Source organism: Anas platyrhynchos, chromosome Z, assembly GCF_047663525.1.
Source record: "Anas platyrhynchos isolate ZD024472 breed Pekin duck chromosome Z, IASCAAS_PekinDuck_T2T, whole genome shotgun sequence".
Taxonomy (NCBI): Eukaryota; Metazoa; Chordata; class Aves; order Anseriformes; family Anatidae; genus Anas; species Anas platyrhynchos.
The window spans coordinates 28112892-28129928 of NC_092621.1; the positions used below are offsets into that span (position 1 = coordinate 28112892).

Below are 17037 nucleotides of genomic sequence, written 5' to 3' on the forward strand. Positions count from 1 at the left end.
ATGGATATTTCATCTAGTAATATTTCCAGCTAAGGCAATCCCATAGTATTGCTCTGCATTCTCTCCTACAACTACAGAAATAAGCCTGTTTGCCTAGCCAGGATCTGCAAAATAGACTGCATGAGAACACTGAGAAACAGTAGCCTCCCCTAGGAGCTTGTTGTGGTGCTCAACTATTCTCTGAGACAAAAAGTCTTGCCTGGTGCTTAACCCATATTTTCTCAATGGCAACTTAAACCAACTATTTTTCATTTTGTCCTCGCAGATTATCATAAATAATTGAACCCTGTGACCTGTGCTTGAGGTATATATACAGGTATATATATTTATATACTTATAAAGGTTTACATTTAAAGTTTAATAGCCTGTTTGAATTTTCTTTAAAAAGGCAAAATACACCACAAAAAATGCCCCACCAACTGCTACTTACTTATCAAACAGATTTTAGGTGGTACATGGTATTTTGAAGTTCACAGAGTGCTAAAGCATTTAACAGTTTGGTTCTGGTGTGTTCATGCTCTGCCCCTGGCTTGCTCACTGCCTGCCCTTACATAGTCCCTTTAATCTCTCTAGGATTCAAGCCTGTTCTGTTTATAAAATCCCACTGGTTTAACTATGCATGTTTTTCAGTCAAACAACATACAAGGGAGAAGTATCCCCTTGTCAAGTCTTCCCAGCTTCAAAATAGGCAAGAAAACATTATTTTAAGGGCACTTTGAGATTTTCAAAAGGAACGCACTCTACGTTTATGAATTATACATGGTATCAGCAATTGTCACTGTGATGTTTTATGGGTGTGCACAGATCTACAACATAAAACATATACAATGTGTAACATAACTACATGTGTCAACTTGCAGATTTCAGAAAATGAGACTTCAGTTGTATATACAAATTAAATTATTCAAGAGTGAAATGTTAACTATTTAACAATAGTGTTAAACAAGTTAACTGAAGTGGTACAACTCTCCTTTGATAAATGCAGTTATTTTCTGGGTAAACGTGAGAAGTTCTTTCTTCTATGTAAGACATGTAAGTTTTGCTGCTTACAGCACTTCTGAAATTAAAAGTTTTAAAGTAAATGCCAAGACAAGCAATACAGAAATACAAGCAAAACAAAGTTCCTTCAAAGGCATCTTTATAAAAGGAAGAAAATTGCTACAATGGACTGGCAGACTAAGTAACATGTAATAAAAATGTGACAGTAAACCTCCATTGTAGAAATCTTACCAATATTGCAAGGACTTTAATGAATGCTTAATACTTATTGTACATACGCATGCTAACAAAGACACTCCTACCCATGAGGAAAAAAAAAAAAAAAAAAAAAGTGTTCCTTATAGTTCTAACAGAATAACCAAAAGCACTCACAGTTAAAATCAGTTGGACTGTAGTTTCATCAAACTGAGATGCAATGTGGTAAACACATTAATAAAAGAAGACCCACCTCCATTAGCAACCTCAAACTTGACTCCAAATTCTCCTCCAGGTCCCCCAGGACTGTGGCTAGCTGTTAGAATAATACCTCCAGCTGCTTTGATCTTTCGAATAATACATGAAACAGCAGGTGTGGATAAGATACCATTCTGCCCAATAACCAATCTGCCAATCTAGGTGAAAAAAGAAGTTAAAATATTCTGAATGGTACTAAATTCTTGTACAGTAATAAGCAAACACACACAATATACACACACAGTATAGATGTATACACTGGCTAAGATGGAAATTTAAATTCCTGCTATGGAACCTATTCTCTTGCAGAAAAAAACACATACACAGGTTGGTTGGATGCTACTCTGGAGCGTGAACAAACACTGTATCTTGTAGCCCCAGTGCAGCAAGCATGAGCATAGGCACAACAGTGATTTGCAAAGCTTCCAAGCACAGTACCAGGGCACAATCCTGCTATCAGACTTTTCAAGATACCTCCATGAATCAGCAAAGACCTTCAAATATCATTATAGTTTAGGGCTGACTGTGTGGATACAGTGTGTGCAGGGCTGGAGCTTCAACAAGCTAAGAGAGAACAGCAAGCAACTTGCCTTTCATGGAGGAGCCTTCCAGTGCAATCACAAACACTGAACATACTAAAACTTGTAATCTCTAAATCACATCTCTGTAACCCAAATACCCTTAGATGTCCTGCCCCATAGAAAATACTATTTCTTCTTCAGTCATTATTTACTCTTTCCAGATGAACAGGCTGCATTTCCGAGGGCAGAGCTGAGCAGAAGTTCTCACCATTCTTAAACTAAAAAAAAAAATGCTTTCAGGTGGTGTTATTAAACACTGACTCAATGTGTTTGGTATTATGTGTAGCCCTACTGTGTGGTTCCAATTTCAAAACCTTGCCTTCATCACCTACACATACTACAGTTTCAACTCAACATAAATAAACTAGGAGCCGACCAGAAATTTACTTACAAAGAAATATGAAAAGGTTCTAGTTCCAGTGAAACAGACAAGTAAAAAAACATTGATGAGAGGGGAAGGTTAATATGAAAGATGAGATCTGAGGCAGCTCTATATAGAGCTTAAGAAGATACTACAAAATATTTTTATAGCCTTACTGAAACAAAACAAAACAAAACAAACAAAAAAAAAAAAAACTATTCTGTAACAGTTCAGGAAGGTTAAAAACAGAAAGGGGGGAAAGAAGGAGGGAAAGAGGGAGAATTCCAAATCCTTCATATTCACTACCTAAAAACAGGGAGTTCAACCTCAGATTTCTTGTTCTACTTTAAGGGAGATTTGATGGCTTTACAGTCTGTGTGGAAAAGCAACGGCACATGAGATGTCACTACCTGACTCCTCTGTAGAAAGATCTGTTCCTTACATAGATGATCTTCTTCTGGGTCCAGCATTTGTTTGAGACCTTTAACAGTTACTTACAGGTGGGATTCCAAGTAATTTCAGGAAAGCAAAGGATAGATAATTTATTAAGCCTGTTACTGTTAACCATTTTAATAATTAAGAAAGACTTCCAAATTGAAACAATCAGCTTCTAAATGAAAAATAAGTTGTTGTTTTTTCTAACTCTCACAAAACACAGAACTACGGTTAGCTATTTCTCTTCAACTGAGAATGACAAGACCTGTTTTCAAATATGAAAAAATACATATTCAGAACAACATGTACTGTTAACTGAGATTTCTATCTCAAGATCTGATGTTAGGATTATGTGTTTATCCACCCTGATATCTTTTCACAGTTTTTGCAGATAATGTTGATGCTTTTGGTTCTTTTTGCTAGAAAACAGGAAAGCTATCTAAATCATAAGTAAAGTTAATTGAAAACCTTCAGGGTTCATTTGATTTACTGTTGCTACTGCTAGGATAATGTTTTGTCTCACTGCCTTTTTTTATCCCCAGTAGGGGCAATTATGAAGGAAACGATAAGAAATAAATGTAAGAAACCAAAAAATATGGTTTCTCATTATCCTACTTTAATTACAATATTTTCCAGGGAAACATGTATGCTGTGGGGGAAAAATTATCCAAATAACAAAATCCACATTTTGTGTTTCAATAGATATTTTTTTCTAATTCATTATTCCATCGCCATGGTCAATTGGTCAGGGTGGAGCATACACATGGTTAACACACGTACCAGATGGCTGAACCTCATTTCTGCTCAGTTCAGTGGTATTGAACAATTTTATATCTTATTCAAGACTCATAATATGGTTTCATTAGCCTAAGACTGAATGATTAAGAACAATACTGTCTTCCTATTTGCAGAACCTGAGGCCAACATATGATTATTTGTGGAAAAAGAACAAAACACAGTAGTGATTAGCTTTCCCTGGAGAACAGACTAAATGTTATGCTAGTGCACTGTGACAGCATTTGCTCCTGGCAGACTCCGTATTGCTTTCTGGCTCTCTGGCTCTCCGGCCTTCCCACTCATGCTTCTCCCTGAAGGTAAAACTAAACAGCAATTTACAGTACATGTATTTGTCAATCTCTCAATTTATCACAATTTACAGATCTTAGGAGCAACAATAAAGGTATCTTTCTTCTGCTTCTATCCCCAGGCGTAGTGAAGTGGCTGATTAAACGTTATTTCACTGATTACAGAACAAAACTGGTATCTCTCTTACTGATTAGACAACTTAGCATGCATATAATGTTATTACCATCTCTTACAACTACTTTAAATCTCCCAGTGTTACATTTGCATTTCCTTTATTCAACTGTTTTGAATACTGAACCACTTCTAAAATACTTTCTATACAATGCTACTTGTTACTGCAGAAATGTTGTGGAACAAGGAAGACTCTTTTTTATAAAGCAGAAGTGTTTCTAGTTGTTGTGGGCTGACTTTTGAAGAGTCAGCCTCAGAAAACACATAGGGTAAAACACCTTCAAAACTCCTCCAGGAGGGGCACTGAAATAACTAGCAGCTCAAGCACATGCCTTGAGGCACTTTCAAAATAAAGCTCAAGAAAGAAAACTTTCAATTAGCCACATCACTTACTGTTTTATTTATACCAGTGCCATGTAAGTAATTTGAAAGAGAAATACAGATTTTTTTCAAATTACTTTGAATTTGAAAGTGTCCTTTTATGGGTTCTTTTCAGTCCATGAAGCAGCTTTTGGACAAGATGTCATTTCTTGCAAGATTGCTGTGTTAGTACTGTCATTTAACCATTTTTGCCAATTGTACCGAAGCTTTAGAAAAAACACAGAACATTAGTTAACAGGCTTTAACAAACATTCTTCCAGCCTATACCAGTACATTTATTATGAGAAGGAAAGCATAATGAAAATAAATATTGAAAGAAAAAAAAATGTTTTGAACATTTTCTGTCCCTTTTTTAAACTATGAAGCATGTAGAACACTAGAGCAATGACTCAATCTTCCAAATACAGCTGTCAGAAATGGGTGCCAACTCTTAGAACAGAATTGTATATGGGGAAGCAAAAGGACAAGAATTATATTTTGAAAAATGTTTGAAAACAACAGAGCTGAATCCATCTTGAGGTATTCAAGTACAAATACATTTATATTTGAAAATAGGGTATATCATGAATTCTTCTGTACTTCTAGGCAAGGTTTAGATTTGTGCTTTCAAGCACACAGAAACTACTGTTTTGAAGTAAGCAAAATATGTAGAGTATTCAGAATGCACAAATTACCTGGCACTCTCTCTTCACTGTATCTCCATTTTTTCCTGTTCAACAGAAACTCTCTCATTTTTCTGTATGCCACAAATTAATATGAACAGGACTACTTTGCTTTTCCTTCAGCATTTGTCACAATGTTATTGTGCGTATTCAAATTAGAAATGTTATTCATTAGACTGAATTCCATACTGTAAAAATACTGTAATATTTAGGATTGTCATTTAAAGATGAAAGTGAAATTATATGTTATAGTACACAGATATTTTTTTTGTGATGACTGTTGCAAAGAGCTTCAGTCTATATGAATGTCTTCAGTGTTTCTGTGAAATTTCCTGAAGACACTCCTTGTAAGTGTACACATCTTCCTCTCTTCTCTTCATTTTGGTGGCAGGAATGCACAGCCTCATCCACTCTTGGCCCAGTTGCTGTTCATTTTGTCTCTGAATCAAATATTAAACTGACATCTAATGAATTTTAAGTAATGGACTCTCAGATTTACAGACTTCACACAAGCTGGGCTAGAACAGAAATGAAATAGTGTCTGTATACTGATTCACAATTAAAGTTCCAGTAATATCCTTCTGAAAATCTTGGACAGTTTCATAGCAGGGAAATACTATCTTTGGAATTCAAAAACTTGCATGGCTACAAGATCACAGGCATGTAATGGCTCTTCTAATACTGTGCCCCACACCACATTCTATTTTGTCACTCTGCTTTTAGTAGCAACAGCAGCAACAAAGACCATGATCCTCAGCAAACTCAAATGGCCACAAGAATAGTCACCCTAACAAGTACTGTACAGGAACATTTTTATGCAATATCACCATGTGCAGCTGTGCATTTGCAGACAATTCAGTAAATCAACATGGAGTCACTTAATGCTTTTTTATTATTTTGTTTCCAGTAATCTCTCCCTCACATGCCGCAGTCAATTAAACTTGAAAGAATATAAGAGAGTAGATTATATCCTGAACAGCATGGGGCAATGCTGTCCTATCTTTCACTATGGTATCTCAGTGATAACTGACTGCCAGGCTCAACAAAGAAGCAAATATGTCAGTCATACAGGTGCAGGGAGGAAAGGCAAGATTTGCACGGAAGACCATGGGAAATACAAACAACATGATATTATAAAGACAACTGGAAAATTCTTTGCCACTTCAAACCTTCACAGCGTTATTAGCAGTACTCTGTGATTTCTCTGCGATGTTGCTATGACTCCATAGACAAATTATGATCATCAGTTCATCTGCTTCTGATCAGACCCTGACATAATTGTTTTGTATTTAAATTTATCCTAAGTTTTGCACCAAAAATAAAGTGCACATGCAGTTGATGGGTCTAATGGAATATTTGCATTGAATTTGTAGTGGAGCAGTGTTACACATCATGGAGTTTTCTGCCTCAATTCTTTCTGATAAGATACACAGATACTGCTACTGACAGGACAAGGGTGAAAACGAAGAAAGAACCTCAGATATTCTCCTACAATCTCACTTTGCAAAAGTGGCTACTGCAGCCTGGAATAGGACAGGACCTGTCTGGCTTTCTTTATACTCCCCCATGCTCCGGTGACGTGCAGGCCCTTACCTAAATGAGTTTGCTGCAAACCCATCCATGCACTCCATCAACGGGTGACCGCTTCCAGCTAGTCTATACCCATTTTTCTGAACAGAAAGATGCAGTGAACTGTGTGCAGACTACAGTTGCATGGCACGGACCACCCTGTAGCTGTTGCCAACAAGCTGCAGCTGTGGAGTGTATACCTGCAACCCCAACTTGGAGGGTGTGAGTGGGAGGGCCCACCGATGACAGGAAGGCAGGGCAAGCAGTGGCAGCTGACTGGGCAGGGGGCCTCAGCTCATTCCTTGTCCTGGGGCCAATGCCAACTGTGCTCGGCCACTAACACAGGGAGAATGCGGGGTGAGTCACCGAATTAGAACAAGGGGAACCTAGTGACTCTAAAGGGCAATACATTTACAGTTGATAATAGAAAATCCCCTTTATTTTTATACTCAGCAGGCACAACTAACCATACGACTCAGTACATGTCCTGCAGGACAGAGACTCAGGTTCAGTTTCTGAGCACTATTTGGCCATCACCCTGCTGGAATTCAGCTGCAGGTAAAGGTTTTAAGCACAGCTTCAAGGCTTCCACACATTTCGTATCATCCTGTCTATGCCAGCTCACTTTTTTTCCCCTTGTGATATTGGCCATGCTCCTTTTAGTGACATTTCACTTCACCCAAAGGGAAGGATATTTGCCCTCAGGAGTATTCCCCCTCTCTCCCTCCCGTTATACAGCACAGCACTGAACAATACATTTAAGGGAGGTTCAGATAATTTCCCAGCTGTCACATTTTAACGGTCAAAGAATAAAATGTGCAATTAGTATTCACTGAGGAAAAGAAATCTAAAAAAGAAAAAAAAAAAAGTGAGGCTTATGCACTTACAGTGTGCTGTAGAGACAAGGAAGAGGGTGTACAAGGTGGGGTTGGCAGAGAGGGGATGGAGCACACAGAAAGAGGAAGACTTTTCAGTGTCAGTGTCACCCCACCAACCAGCCTCCTGAATCTCTAAAGACTGTATCATTAGTAAGAGTATCATGCTTTAATTCACATATTTGTGGGAACTGTTGAGCACAAAAACTTTGTTTCTTGGCTTCAGAAAACAGTCAGGAGAAACTGTTTCCAAGAAAGTTGCAGTAACTTAAGAAAAGAGGAAGTACTATTACAGCGAAGTGCCAGCGATCTGTCAAACTGGAAACCTCCTGAGGTCAAAAAGGCTTAATCTGCAGGGGAATGGGGAATGTGACACAAGTTGGAAGGAGGCAAGCTGACAGGAAAATTAGCCAAGAAGGAGTCTGGAATACAGCACAGTCTGGCTGAGAACCCCCTGCTCTCCTAAGCCCTCAACTTCTTGCCTCCCTCAGCACTTCAGTCCTTGTGGTCACCTTGCAGCCCTAACTCGCACTGTCCGCACAAGGGACACGCACGACCTCAGGACCGGCAAAGCAGCTCTCGCTGCAGGGCTGCCACTTTAGCTTTCACTGCGCTTTACCCTGCCCTGTCAGCAGACAGCTCCAGCGGCTTCCCTCGCTGAGCCAGCTGGGAGAGGGGCCAGGGGAAAGGGCTCCTCTGGGCCTCCCAGCATCAAGCTGCGGCACCCTGCTGCTCCCCACAGCCAGTGCTCGCTCCCAGTGCCACATACCCCGGCGGGTGCCCTGAGAGCCTTCCTCACGCCCGGTGCCACTGAGGCTCTGTCCCGTGCCAAGCCCTGCGTGAACAGCAAGCTTACAAAGGCACCTGATACGCTAGGCAGCCAGGCTCCCTAAAACCTCAGGTGCTGCTTGGGGTGTGTTTGGTAGCATCGCACTGGCAAGACCATGATTTAGGGAAAAATTAAAAGTGCTTATTTTTTGCACCAGGCTGGCTACGCCACACAGATCGCACTTGACAGTAATGAGAAGGGAAAATTCAGACGCATGGAAATTTGAAGTTGGAAGACCTTCGGGTTGTGAAACTGGACTAAATATAAAGAACTTTGGGGTAATTAAAAATAAAATCAAAAATCAATTCACTAACAAAATTGCAATAGAATTGTATTTCTTCTTTTCCCTGACCTGAAGAATGAGATTGGCCATCCTAACAAAGAGACAGCAGTTTAACTCTGCTTTGAAGTGAAAACTTTGAGCTTATTTAAGCTGATATTTCCAGCTGGAAAGCTGGAAATAAGTACAAATACGTACAAATTGACACACAAGTGTGTGCTATGCTATCAGAAGATATCGGTTCTCTTACTACTTTTTATTTTCAAAACTGAACAAAAAAAGCTGCAACCCATCCGATTAGAGTTACCTGCCACTGTTGTCTTCTCGCATTTCATAATTTGTTCAGTAGGTGAACAGTGAAGAACATTTTTTCCTAAGATGCACCCAAGGTGCTGAATTTCTCCCGTTTCGGCAACATTTTCCCGCTATGTCTCTAGAAGACCGCGAGCCCACGCCTGACACCTCCGTTTCCCACACAAGTCTATTTCCAATCCCGCCGCATTCCCCTGCCGCGGGGTCAGACGCCTTCTCCTGCTCCCGTGCGGGGCGAGGCCGCCCCCCGGGGCTCTCAGGGACCCCTCGGCTACACCCGGGGGCACCGCAGCCTTAGGGGCCGGCACAGCCCGGGGCTGGACGGCGCCGAGCCCGAGCCCTCGGCGCAGAGAGAGGCTCGCTGTTCTTACCCCGTTGGCCGCCGCCATCTGGACGACGATCTCGATGGCCGCCCGGCTGAAGTACCTGCCGTCGCTGCCCACCACCATGGTGCAGCCCTGGCGGTCGCGGAGGTCGACGGAGGAGAGGAGGCTCTGCACGAAGTTGGGCAGGTAGTTGCGCTGGCTCTCGAACAGCCCCGTGGGGCGCCGCAGCCCCCCGCCGCCCGTCGGCCGCTGGTCCTCGTAGGGCGCCGTCTGCACGGTCAGCACCGGGATCGGGGTCCTCTCCATGCCGGCGCCCCGCCGCCGCCGCCGCCCGCCCGGCTGTGGCTCGGCTGGCGAGCGGCAGCCTCTGGCGGCCGGGCTGGTGCCGCTCCCCCGGGCGGCCGCGGGGTCGGGCTCCCTCACGGCCGGCCCCCCGGGGCGGAGGCGGGCTCGGGGCCCCCGCGGCACCTCTGCCGCCGGCCAAAAATAGCCCTGCGAGGCGCCGCCGCCTCCTGCCAGGGCTGTAACTGGAGGCTGGGGAGGCAGAGGGGCGGCCAGCGAGGCACACTTGCGCGGGGGGATCACGCTCTGTCAGCGCCGCAGCCGGCCCCGGCAGGCACGGGTAGCCCCGGGAGGCACCCCCGGCAGCCGGCCCGGGGGAGCACAGCCCGCTGCGGGTGCCAGGAGCACCTGCATCTGAGCCCCAGCCCGCTGGGGGTGGTGGTGCCCCGTTTTGCGGGCGAGGAAAGAGAGGAGCAAGGAGGAATTAACGCATGAAGACCTTCTGTCTCTGCAGCGCCTGAAGTGAGGCGAAGGGATTTTTTTTCCCCGTGTTGCTCACGAACAAGTTTTTTGTGTAATAAGCAAGTTCACAGAAGGGTTTTCTTTTGTTTGTTTTTGCAGCAGGCGTTGAGTACCACAGAAAGAGTCTGGTCTGACAGAAAGATAACCGAGCATGCAAGCTTCCATCCAGGCATCTTTCCTGTCAGGCAAAGCATCCCTCTGAAACAGTCTTTCACTTTGAAAAAAAATGTCAGGTATTATGCGTTTCCTAGGGATGTTCATTGACTCGGTCCATTCACGTGAGTGTTCATTCTGCTTAAAATAAACGCAGAGGTGCTAGCACTATTGCAGGGATGTCTGACATTTCCCAGTATAAAAGCAGTGTTTACAGATGCCTATGGCTGTCAAACATCAGATGAAATTTTCCATCCAAATGCTTGCTTCACACTAGGTCCACACAACAGTGTTGTGTGTGTGCATGTGTGTTTTGTTTTGTTGTTCTTGCCAGGGCAGCTCTGTTGGCTGGAGAACTGTTAAAAAATAAAAATAAATAAAAAAAAAAAAAAAGAGAGAGAGAGAGAGAGAGAGAGACTTGCAACCTAAATGGCATTCTTGTGCTTATGAAATCCCCGGGTAAGTACACCTGAGCAGACAAAAAAATTGGTAGTTCACTGGGCTCACTTTCATGGAAGCATTCTCAAGGTCTCCGCTAAAGAGGCTGCTCAGAAACTGCTCAGAAACTTGACGGAGTGTCAAGGCTCAACAAGACATGCTAGCAGCATTACAAGAGGTGACCAGGTGAACAAGGAGTAAAATACTTCTGTCTATTACATAGTCTAAGTGCTCATGAAGTGAGACTCATGAGAGTAAGACTCAGGAAGACTCACCTGATGAATGGTAACTGCAGTAACTCAGTCACACTTTTGAGCCATCTCTGCAGACCTCTTGGTGGATTGGGCAGACAGTGTATGGCATTTTTAAAATATGATTGTCTACTAAATATGTCTACTAAAATATGATTGTCATCCACGCCGTTGTGAGTGACCGCCACCTTCACAGCAGAATGCTCTCCATGCCACAGTAGGCAAGGCCTAACAGTTTAAATAAACTTACCCACTGAAGCAGGTAGGAATTTTAGCTCTCTTGAAGGGTCACTTACATTCTGGCAGAGGGCCAGTACTGCAGAACAGATAGAAGGAAGCAGTCATCTGTTCTCTGTTAGATCTCCTAGAGCTTATGTACTGTGGTCTATAGTACAGCTATGTCAGCAAAGCCAGTATTGCAGGGATCTCCCTGTTTAGATGAGCCCAAGTGCTGGCCTTTTTGTGACAGTGGGTGATTTAATAGATAAATCATTTCTGAAAAGGAAGAAGGAGAAAATGTTTTTCCTTAAGAAAAGTCCTAAATATACCAGTGCTTGAGAAATTCTAGTGCTCCCATGCTCTGGAACAACAGTAGAAGTGGGGTAATAATATATTTCCAGAGGGTCATCCACGCGTTTAAGCCTGTGAACTAGGTTGATGGTTGGTTGGTTGTTTTTGTTTGTTTGTTTGTTTTGAATTCAGAAATCAATGGAAGAAAAACTAAAAGAAAAGTAAATGTATCCAGTATTTCTTAGAAATACTAATTCAGCAGAAAATAGTGACATTTATGCCTGTCTGTTCCAATCAGAATGCATGTTAAATAGCAAAAGGAAAGTATAGAAATGCCAGTTCTCAGACCGCTAATGTAAACAAGGCACAGTTATAGATGAGGTGGTTACACCTTAAATAATTTTGGGCATTACCAGTAATGTAGCCACAATATATAGGCTGCAATAGTGAGAACTGAAATTGAATCGGGTAACTGACATTTATCACAGCAACAATTCAAAGAGGAAACAGCAACAAAGGTGGAAAGTGTTAGAAACAATGGATGATCCAAATATCAAATAAAGGAATACACAGGATCAAAGGAAGAAGCAAAGTACTAGCCTCCAAAACAGGGAAATGACTGCACATTTTGTACTTGTAGGGGAAATGCATTCACCATTTGGAAAAAAAAATACATCAGTTTGAAGAATGCCACAAACACTGAAATTCCCAGAATATACATGTTTTAGAGGCACTGCTAGTGACAGTTTCCCAGAAGTGTTTGTCTTCAGTCATTTCCTCTACATAAACAATGTTAAAAAATAAAGAAAAATAGTGTTTTGGAGGTTTGTTTGTTTGTTTTGTTTTTGTTTTTGTTTTGTTTTGTTTTTTCAGGTATCACCTTGACATTGTCTCTACCAAGATTATAATGGATTATAAAGAGCACTGTAAATTTTTAAATTCAAAGTCAGTCTCTCCTAGAAAAGTATCTTCAGGCTAACGTTTTCATGATCCCTCTTTTACTGTGATTCCTTTAATAATTTGCAAAACTCAAGTTCCTGAAGTCATACTGTTTCCTGAGAAGCTCAGTTGTTGTTGTTTTTTAAATTAAAAAACTCACCAGCCCAGAGAAGTAGAGAATGTATAGAACTAGAAAACATTCTAGCACAAGAACTGACTAAAAGGAGCCTTTTTTATATATAAGTTCCTAATTTTTCAAGCACCTGGATTAGCATTTCGTTGGTGTATTTATACCTGAGAAAGCTCTTCAAATTCTCTTTTATAGCAATGTGAGTCCCACAAGTGGCTCTGCTCTCAGCAAATTTCATTCAAAACTGGAGGTCTCTGTAAATGACCTCTGTTGCAGTACATTAAGTGGTTACTGCTACGTATCTCTTAACAAAGGAACAACTATCAGTATGGAATGATATTAAATCCTTGGAATGCCTTCAAGGAAAACAACAGCTAAATATATTCTTAGAATTACCATAGTTTGTTGTGATTTAGTCTTTAAATGGTGGCAAAATGAAAAACAACTTAATGGAGTGATAGAATACATGCTCGGTTTGCTCCATTTCCAAGTAAAACAATTTGCTTTCTGACTGCCAACTTTGCAGGCTGGCTTTGGCATACATTATCCAGCTCAGGAGCATTTTCAACCTTTAATGTGATTAACACTTGTTAATTTCTGGGCCTTATAATGTTTACAATAATTCACTTGTGTTCTGCAATTAAATGAGTCAATGTTGTAAGAGACATAATTTTTACATTTCGTTATTTTTTTCCAGCATTATACTGATGTCTGTTCGTGTGCCTTCAGATCCAATTTTTTCATCGACTTAGCTGGACACTGGGTTCTCGTCTGGTTGACTCACAGGAAAGAAATCACTCCCACAGAAGTCCTCTATAGCCATGTAATTACTTCTGCGTCAGTGGCCTGGTGAACGTAAGTGTCCCCTCTCCAAGATAACAGAAACTGCAAAGGAATCTGCTTAAAGGCTGGTTAGTGAAGCCCAGCCCAGATGTGATTTGATGCAAATATACAAAAAATTGCTATGGACCTGATGCTTATTTCCTGTTAAAAAAAAAATATACATATATATATATATATATATATATATATATATATATATATATTATATATATTCTTTTTTATTGCCTTGCAAACATTGCTTCAGCAGCAGAACTGTTAGTACCCTTAGCTAACAAGTTTTGCTCCTTCATTTGTATTACTAGTTGTAATTCAGTGCTTGCATACCTAAGTTTTGGACAGAAACATACTTTTACAACAGTTCCATGCAGTACATGCTTGTGATAGAAATGCAGTTAGATACACAAAATTAAGCCATGCACCAAGGTGCCATATTTTGCATTTCAAATTCTTATTCTAGCATGCAACTGGATTTTCCAATTACTGTCAAAGTGCAGTGATCATTTGAAGAACAGCATATGGTTTTCTTATTATCAAATGAAAAATGCTAATCTGACATATATAAAAAAAAAAAAAACATTTTGCAGAAAAGTTATCATAAAATGTTGGCACATCAAAATCAAAACATAGAAAGAAAATAGTTAATTCCAATCTATGTACTGTTTTGCAAATGAAAGCAAAAACAATTTTTAAAACACAGTGCTTCTAGATGAGGCATTTTATTCTTCTGAGTACTTCATTTTCTTTGGCTTTAATGACCTCATTTCAAAATGTAAGTCACTTTGGAGTTAAAAAAAAATAAAAGAGAAAATCAAAATGAAAGATTTTTAAGTAGCTTGAGCTGTCCTTTCTTTCACAATAAACGATGAAAATGAGTTCACAAATGGAAGATTTTCTATGTAAGCCCTGCTACAAACTGTTTAGAAAAGGTCAAAAAGTGTATTTTTATAGACTTGTAGGAAAATGAGTTCCCTTGTAGCAGAACTTTATTGAGAAATTGTATTTATAATAGTGTGGATATCACAACTCAGTGAAGTTGTTTTCTGGAAATTACTCTTAATCGCCGGAAAAGGCTATATTTCACCACAGCTGTAAGCTTCTAATTATTATGAAACAGGGCTATTGTTCTAAGGGACATTTTCACACAAACTCACATGCAAATTGATTTACAGAGTCCACACAGCAAAAGTTCCCTAAAAAAAATAATTCTCATAACTGGCAACTATTTTACTGCTATGTCAGCAACTCACAATGTTGTATAGATAAGGTATGACTTAAAAAATTGCCCATCACTAAGCATCAAATTAGGAAAAACAAGGAAGGAAGGGAGTGAGGAAGGAAGATCCTTCCTTCCTAACAGAGAAAGACCTAACAGAGAAAGACAATTTTGTAAAAATAACATACCCTCAAATGTGGAAAGTTTATTTAAATATTTTTGCGGATAACTGAGAAAATCAGGATAAGCATCCATTTCAAAACTATAACAATATGCCTACTCAAATTAGAGCTTTCAATTCTCTGAGTATCTTGGCATCACTAGCAATTTTTCTTTTTCCAGTACTATGAATAGACCAATCAGTTATTCTTATTTTCAATAAGTAAGTCCATAAACACTTGGGCATGCACATTGAATTCTAGTCCACAAGTCATGGAAAAGTAAGGGCATTTACCCATTCAGCCCTTGCTAGTCTGGGGAAGAGGCAGAACCTGAATGTGGGCCCAAGCAACTTTCTTTGTCCCCACTCTGCCACAGCTCACGAGCTCCATTGCTGTCAGGACTGGAGCAAGCAGGGGAAGCAGCTGAAACTAATTCTCCTATTGCCTTAACAGGGACGTGGAATGTGACTCACCAGCATGGGAGAGGAAACAAAATACAATGCCTGGGAGTCAAAGTAAGCCCTCTCCAGTCCGCAAGGGTATATACAAAGCTTCTGTGCATGTATTGCCATGCTATGCATGTATTGCAAGAACACCATTATACTTACTTACACTGCATTCTTAGGTCATCAACTATTATGCACTCCATGTACATTAAAAGAATTAAAATGTATTCAAGTCTTGGTCTGCATACATGTTAGGTTTGCTGTCTAGTCCAAAACAAGTGCTGCCATACAGAGGATTTGGCTAGATGTCTGAAATCAGGATGTAGTGGATACGTTTCTGAACAAATTACAGCTTCTCATTAGTCAGCCTGGCTGGGCTCATACACCCAGGAAAAAGGGGTGGAATAAATGCTGTGTTGATAATAAGACTGAAAGTAATATACTGTTCAAGTTTTTCTCAGTATTGTTCAATAACTCCTGTTTAACAGCTGCTGGATTCAATCATTCAAGTAAGCTCTAAAATGTGTATAACTCTTTGTGCACACACTAGCTACCAACATTAGGAGTCTGGACATCTGCAGAGGACATCTTCTGGGAACATTTCAGTATTCTTAACTTGAGTTCATGCTGGGGTTTATGTAGAGATGTGAGATTATTCTTCTCTGTGTGGGAATTAAAAATGAATGAATACCAAAAAATTCAGCATGAAATGATGAACCATCAACATATCCAATGTTTGTTCTTGTCCTTTAATTAAATACATATGGGAAGTCACTTGATTCAAGGGTAAAGAGAGCTGTGATGGGGATGGGGAAGAGAAAGGCTAGGGACAAGAAAGATCTGTGCAGAACAGTGGTCTCCTTCTTACCAGCAGGAGAGGGCACTTGAGAGAAGGCACTGTGCAGTACAAGTCCTTCCTACTACCCCATAAAAATACTTCAGGGCAGTCAGTGCCCAGAATGAACAAAGCCCACATGCAAACCAAAAAAGGACTTCTGACATGGATCTTCTGGAAGTTAGTCACAGAATGTGGAAATGTATTTAAGCCATCTAAAACACTAACATTATCAAATGTTAACATTTTGTAATTACCTAATTAAATTCTTGTTCAGGAAGTGACAGATTCTCTGAGTCCAGCAGAAACTCTTCCTATACTTGTTTCTGTAGGAATATGTCTTTTCCTTCTGGAAGTGCTTAATATGGAGCAATGTTTCATACTCTTACTTTTGCCCATTGTTAAGAGATTTGTAGTCTTTCTAACACAAATAAGTAAGTTAATTAATCCTTCTACATGTAAGATTACATGTGCAATCACCACAATCTTGTTAGCCTGTGTGGTAAAGATCATTATATTCTGTTTAAGAAACTGTTTGTGTTGCCAAGTAAGCAACATGCCGTCAAGTCCTGATTTAGCAAGAGCTTACTCCGTATATGCTGTGGAAGCCTTCCACTTCCATTTATGGCTATTTACCATTTGTGTCACAAGTTACGAGTGAAAACTTCATGCATAGGATTGACATTCTGGCAGGTGACATTCAAAGAATAAAGCACCACCTGCAAACTGCTCCGACTGCAAAAGACCTGCAGATTTCAGGTCCGATGTTCCGAGGTGCAAGAAATAGGTACTATCACTGCAACCAATGAGAATGACACGAGACCAAGCTGTTATGCTATGGCATCATGTTCTATAACTGTTACCAAATAATCCTCACAGATACTGCCAACTGGATGGCCTCTTCACCATCGTTTCCCACTTTTTCACTTCAGAAACCTGGCAGATAAATTGCTTCATGGCCCAGAGTTTGCTCCTTACAAGCTAGCATATTCTC

The 17037-nt window shown here is 40.5% G+C and overlaps 1 protein-coding gene and 1 long non-coding RNA gene across 4 annotated transcripts in view; one reads left to right on the forward strand and one right to left on the reverse strand.

The window, feature by feature from the left end:
- Positions 1-9741, reverse strand: part of PGM5 (phosphoglucomutase 5) — an 84284-nt gene extending 74543 nt beyond the window's left edge. The window contains exons 1-2 of the mRNA XM_027446247.3: positions 9366-9741; positions 1448-1610 (exon numbers count right to left, since the gene is read on the reverse strand). Of these exons, the coding sequence (XP_027302048.1) occupies positions 1448-1610; positions 9366-9626 (424 nt within the window). The 5' untranslated portion in view covers positions 9627-9741. The remainder of the gene's footprint in view (positions 1-1447; positions 1611-9365) is intronic.
- A 164-nt stretch (positions 9742-9905) lies between these two features.
- LOC110351333 (uncharacterized) lies at positions 9906-15435 on the forward strand. 3 transcript variants are annotated; one of them, XR_003492858.3, is made up of 4 exons: positions 9906-10124; positions 10224-10357; positions 13275-13400; positions 15216-15435. It is a non-coding gene; the product is annotated as an uncharacterized lncRNA (long non-coding RNA). The 3 variants fall into 3 exon arrangements; XR_011805709.1 differs by having other exon boundaries at positions 9906-10402; XR_011805708.1 differs by having other exon boundaries at positions 9906-10357.
- The last annotated feature ends 1602 nt before the right edge of the window (positions 15436-17037 follow it).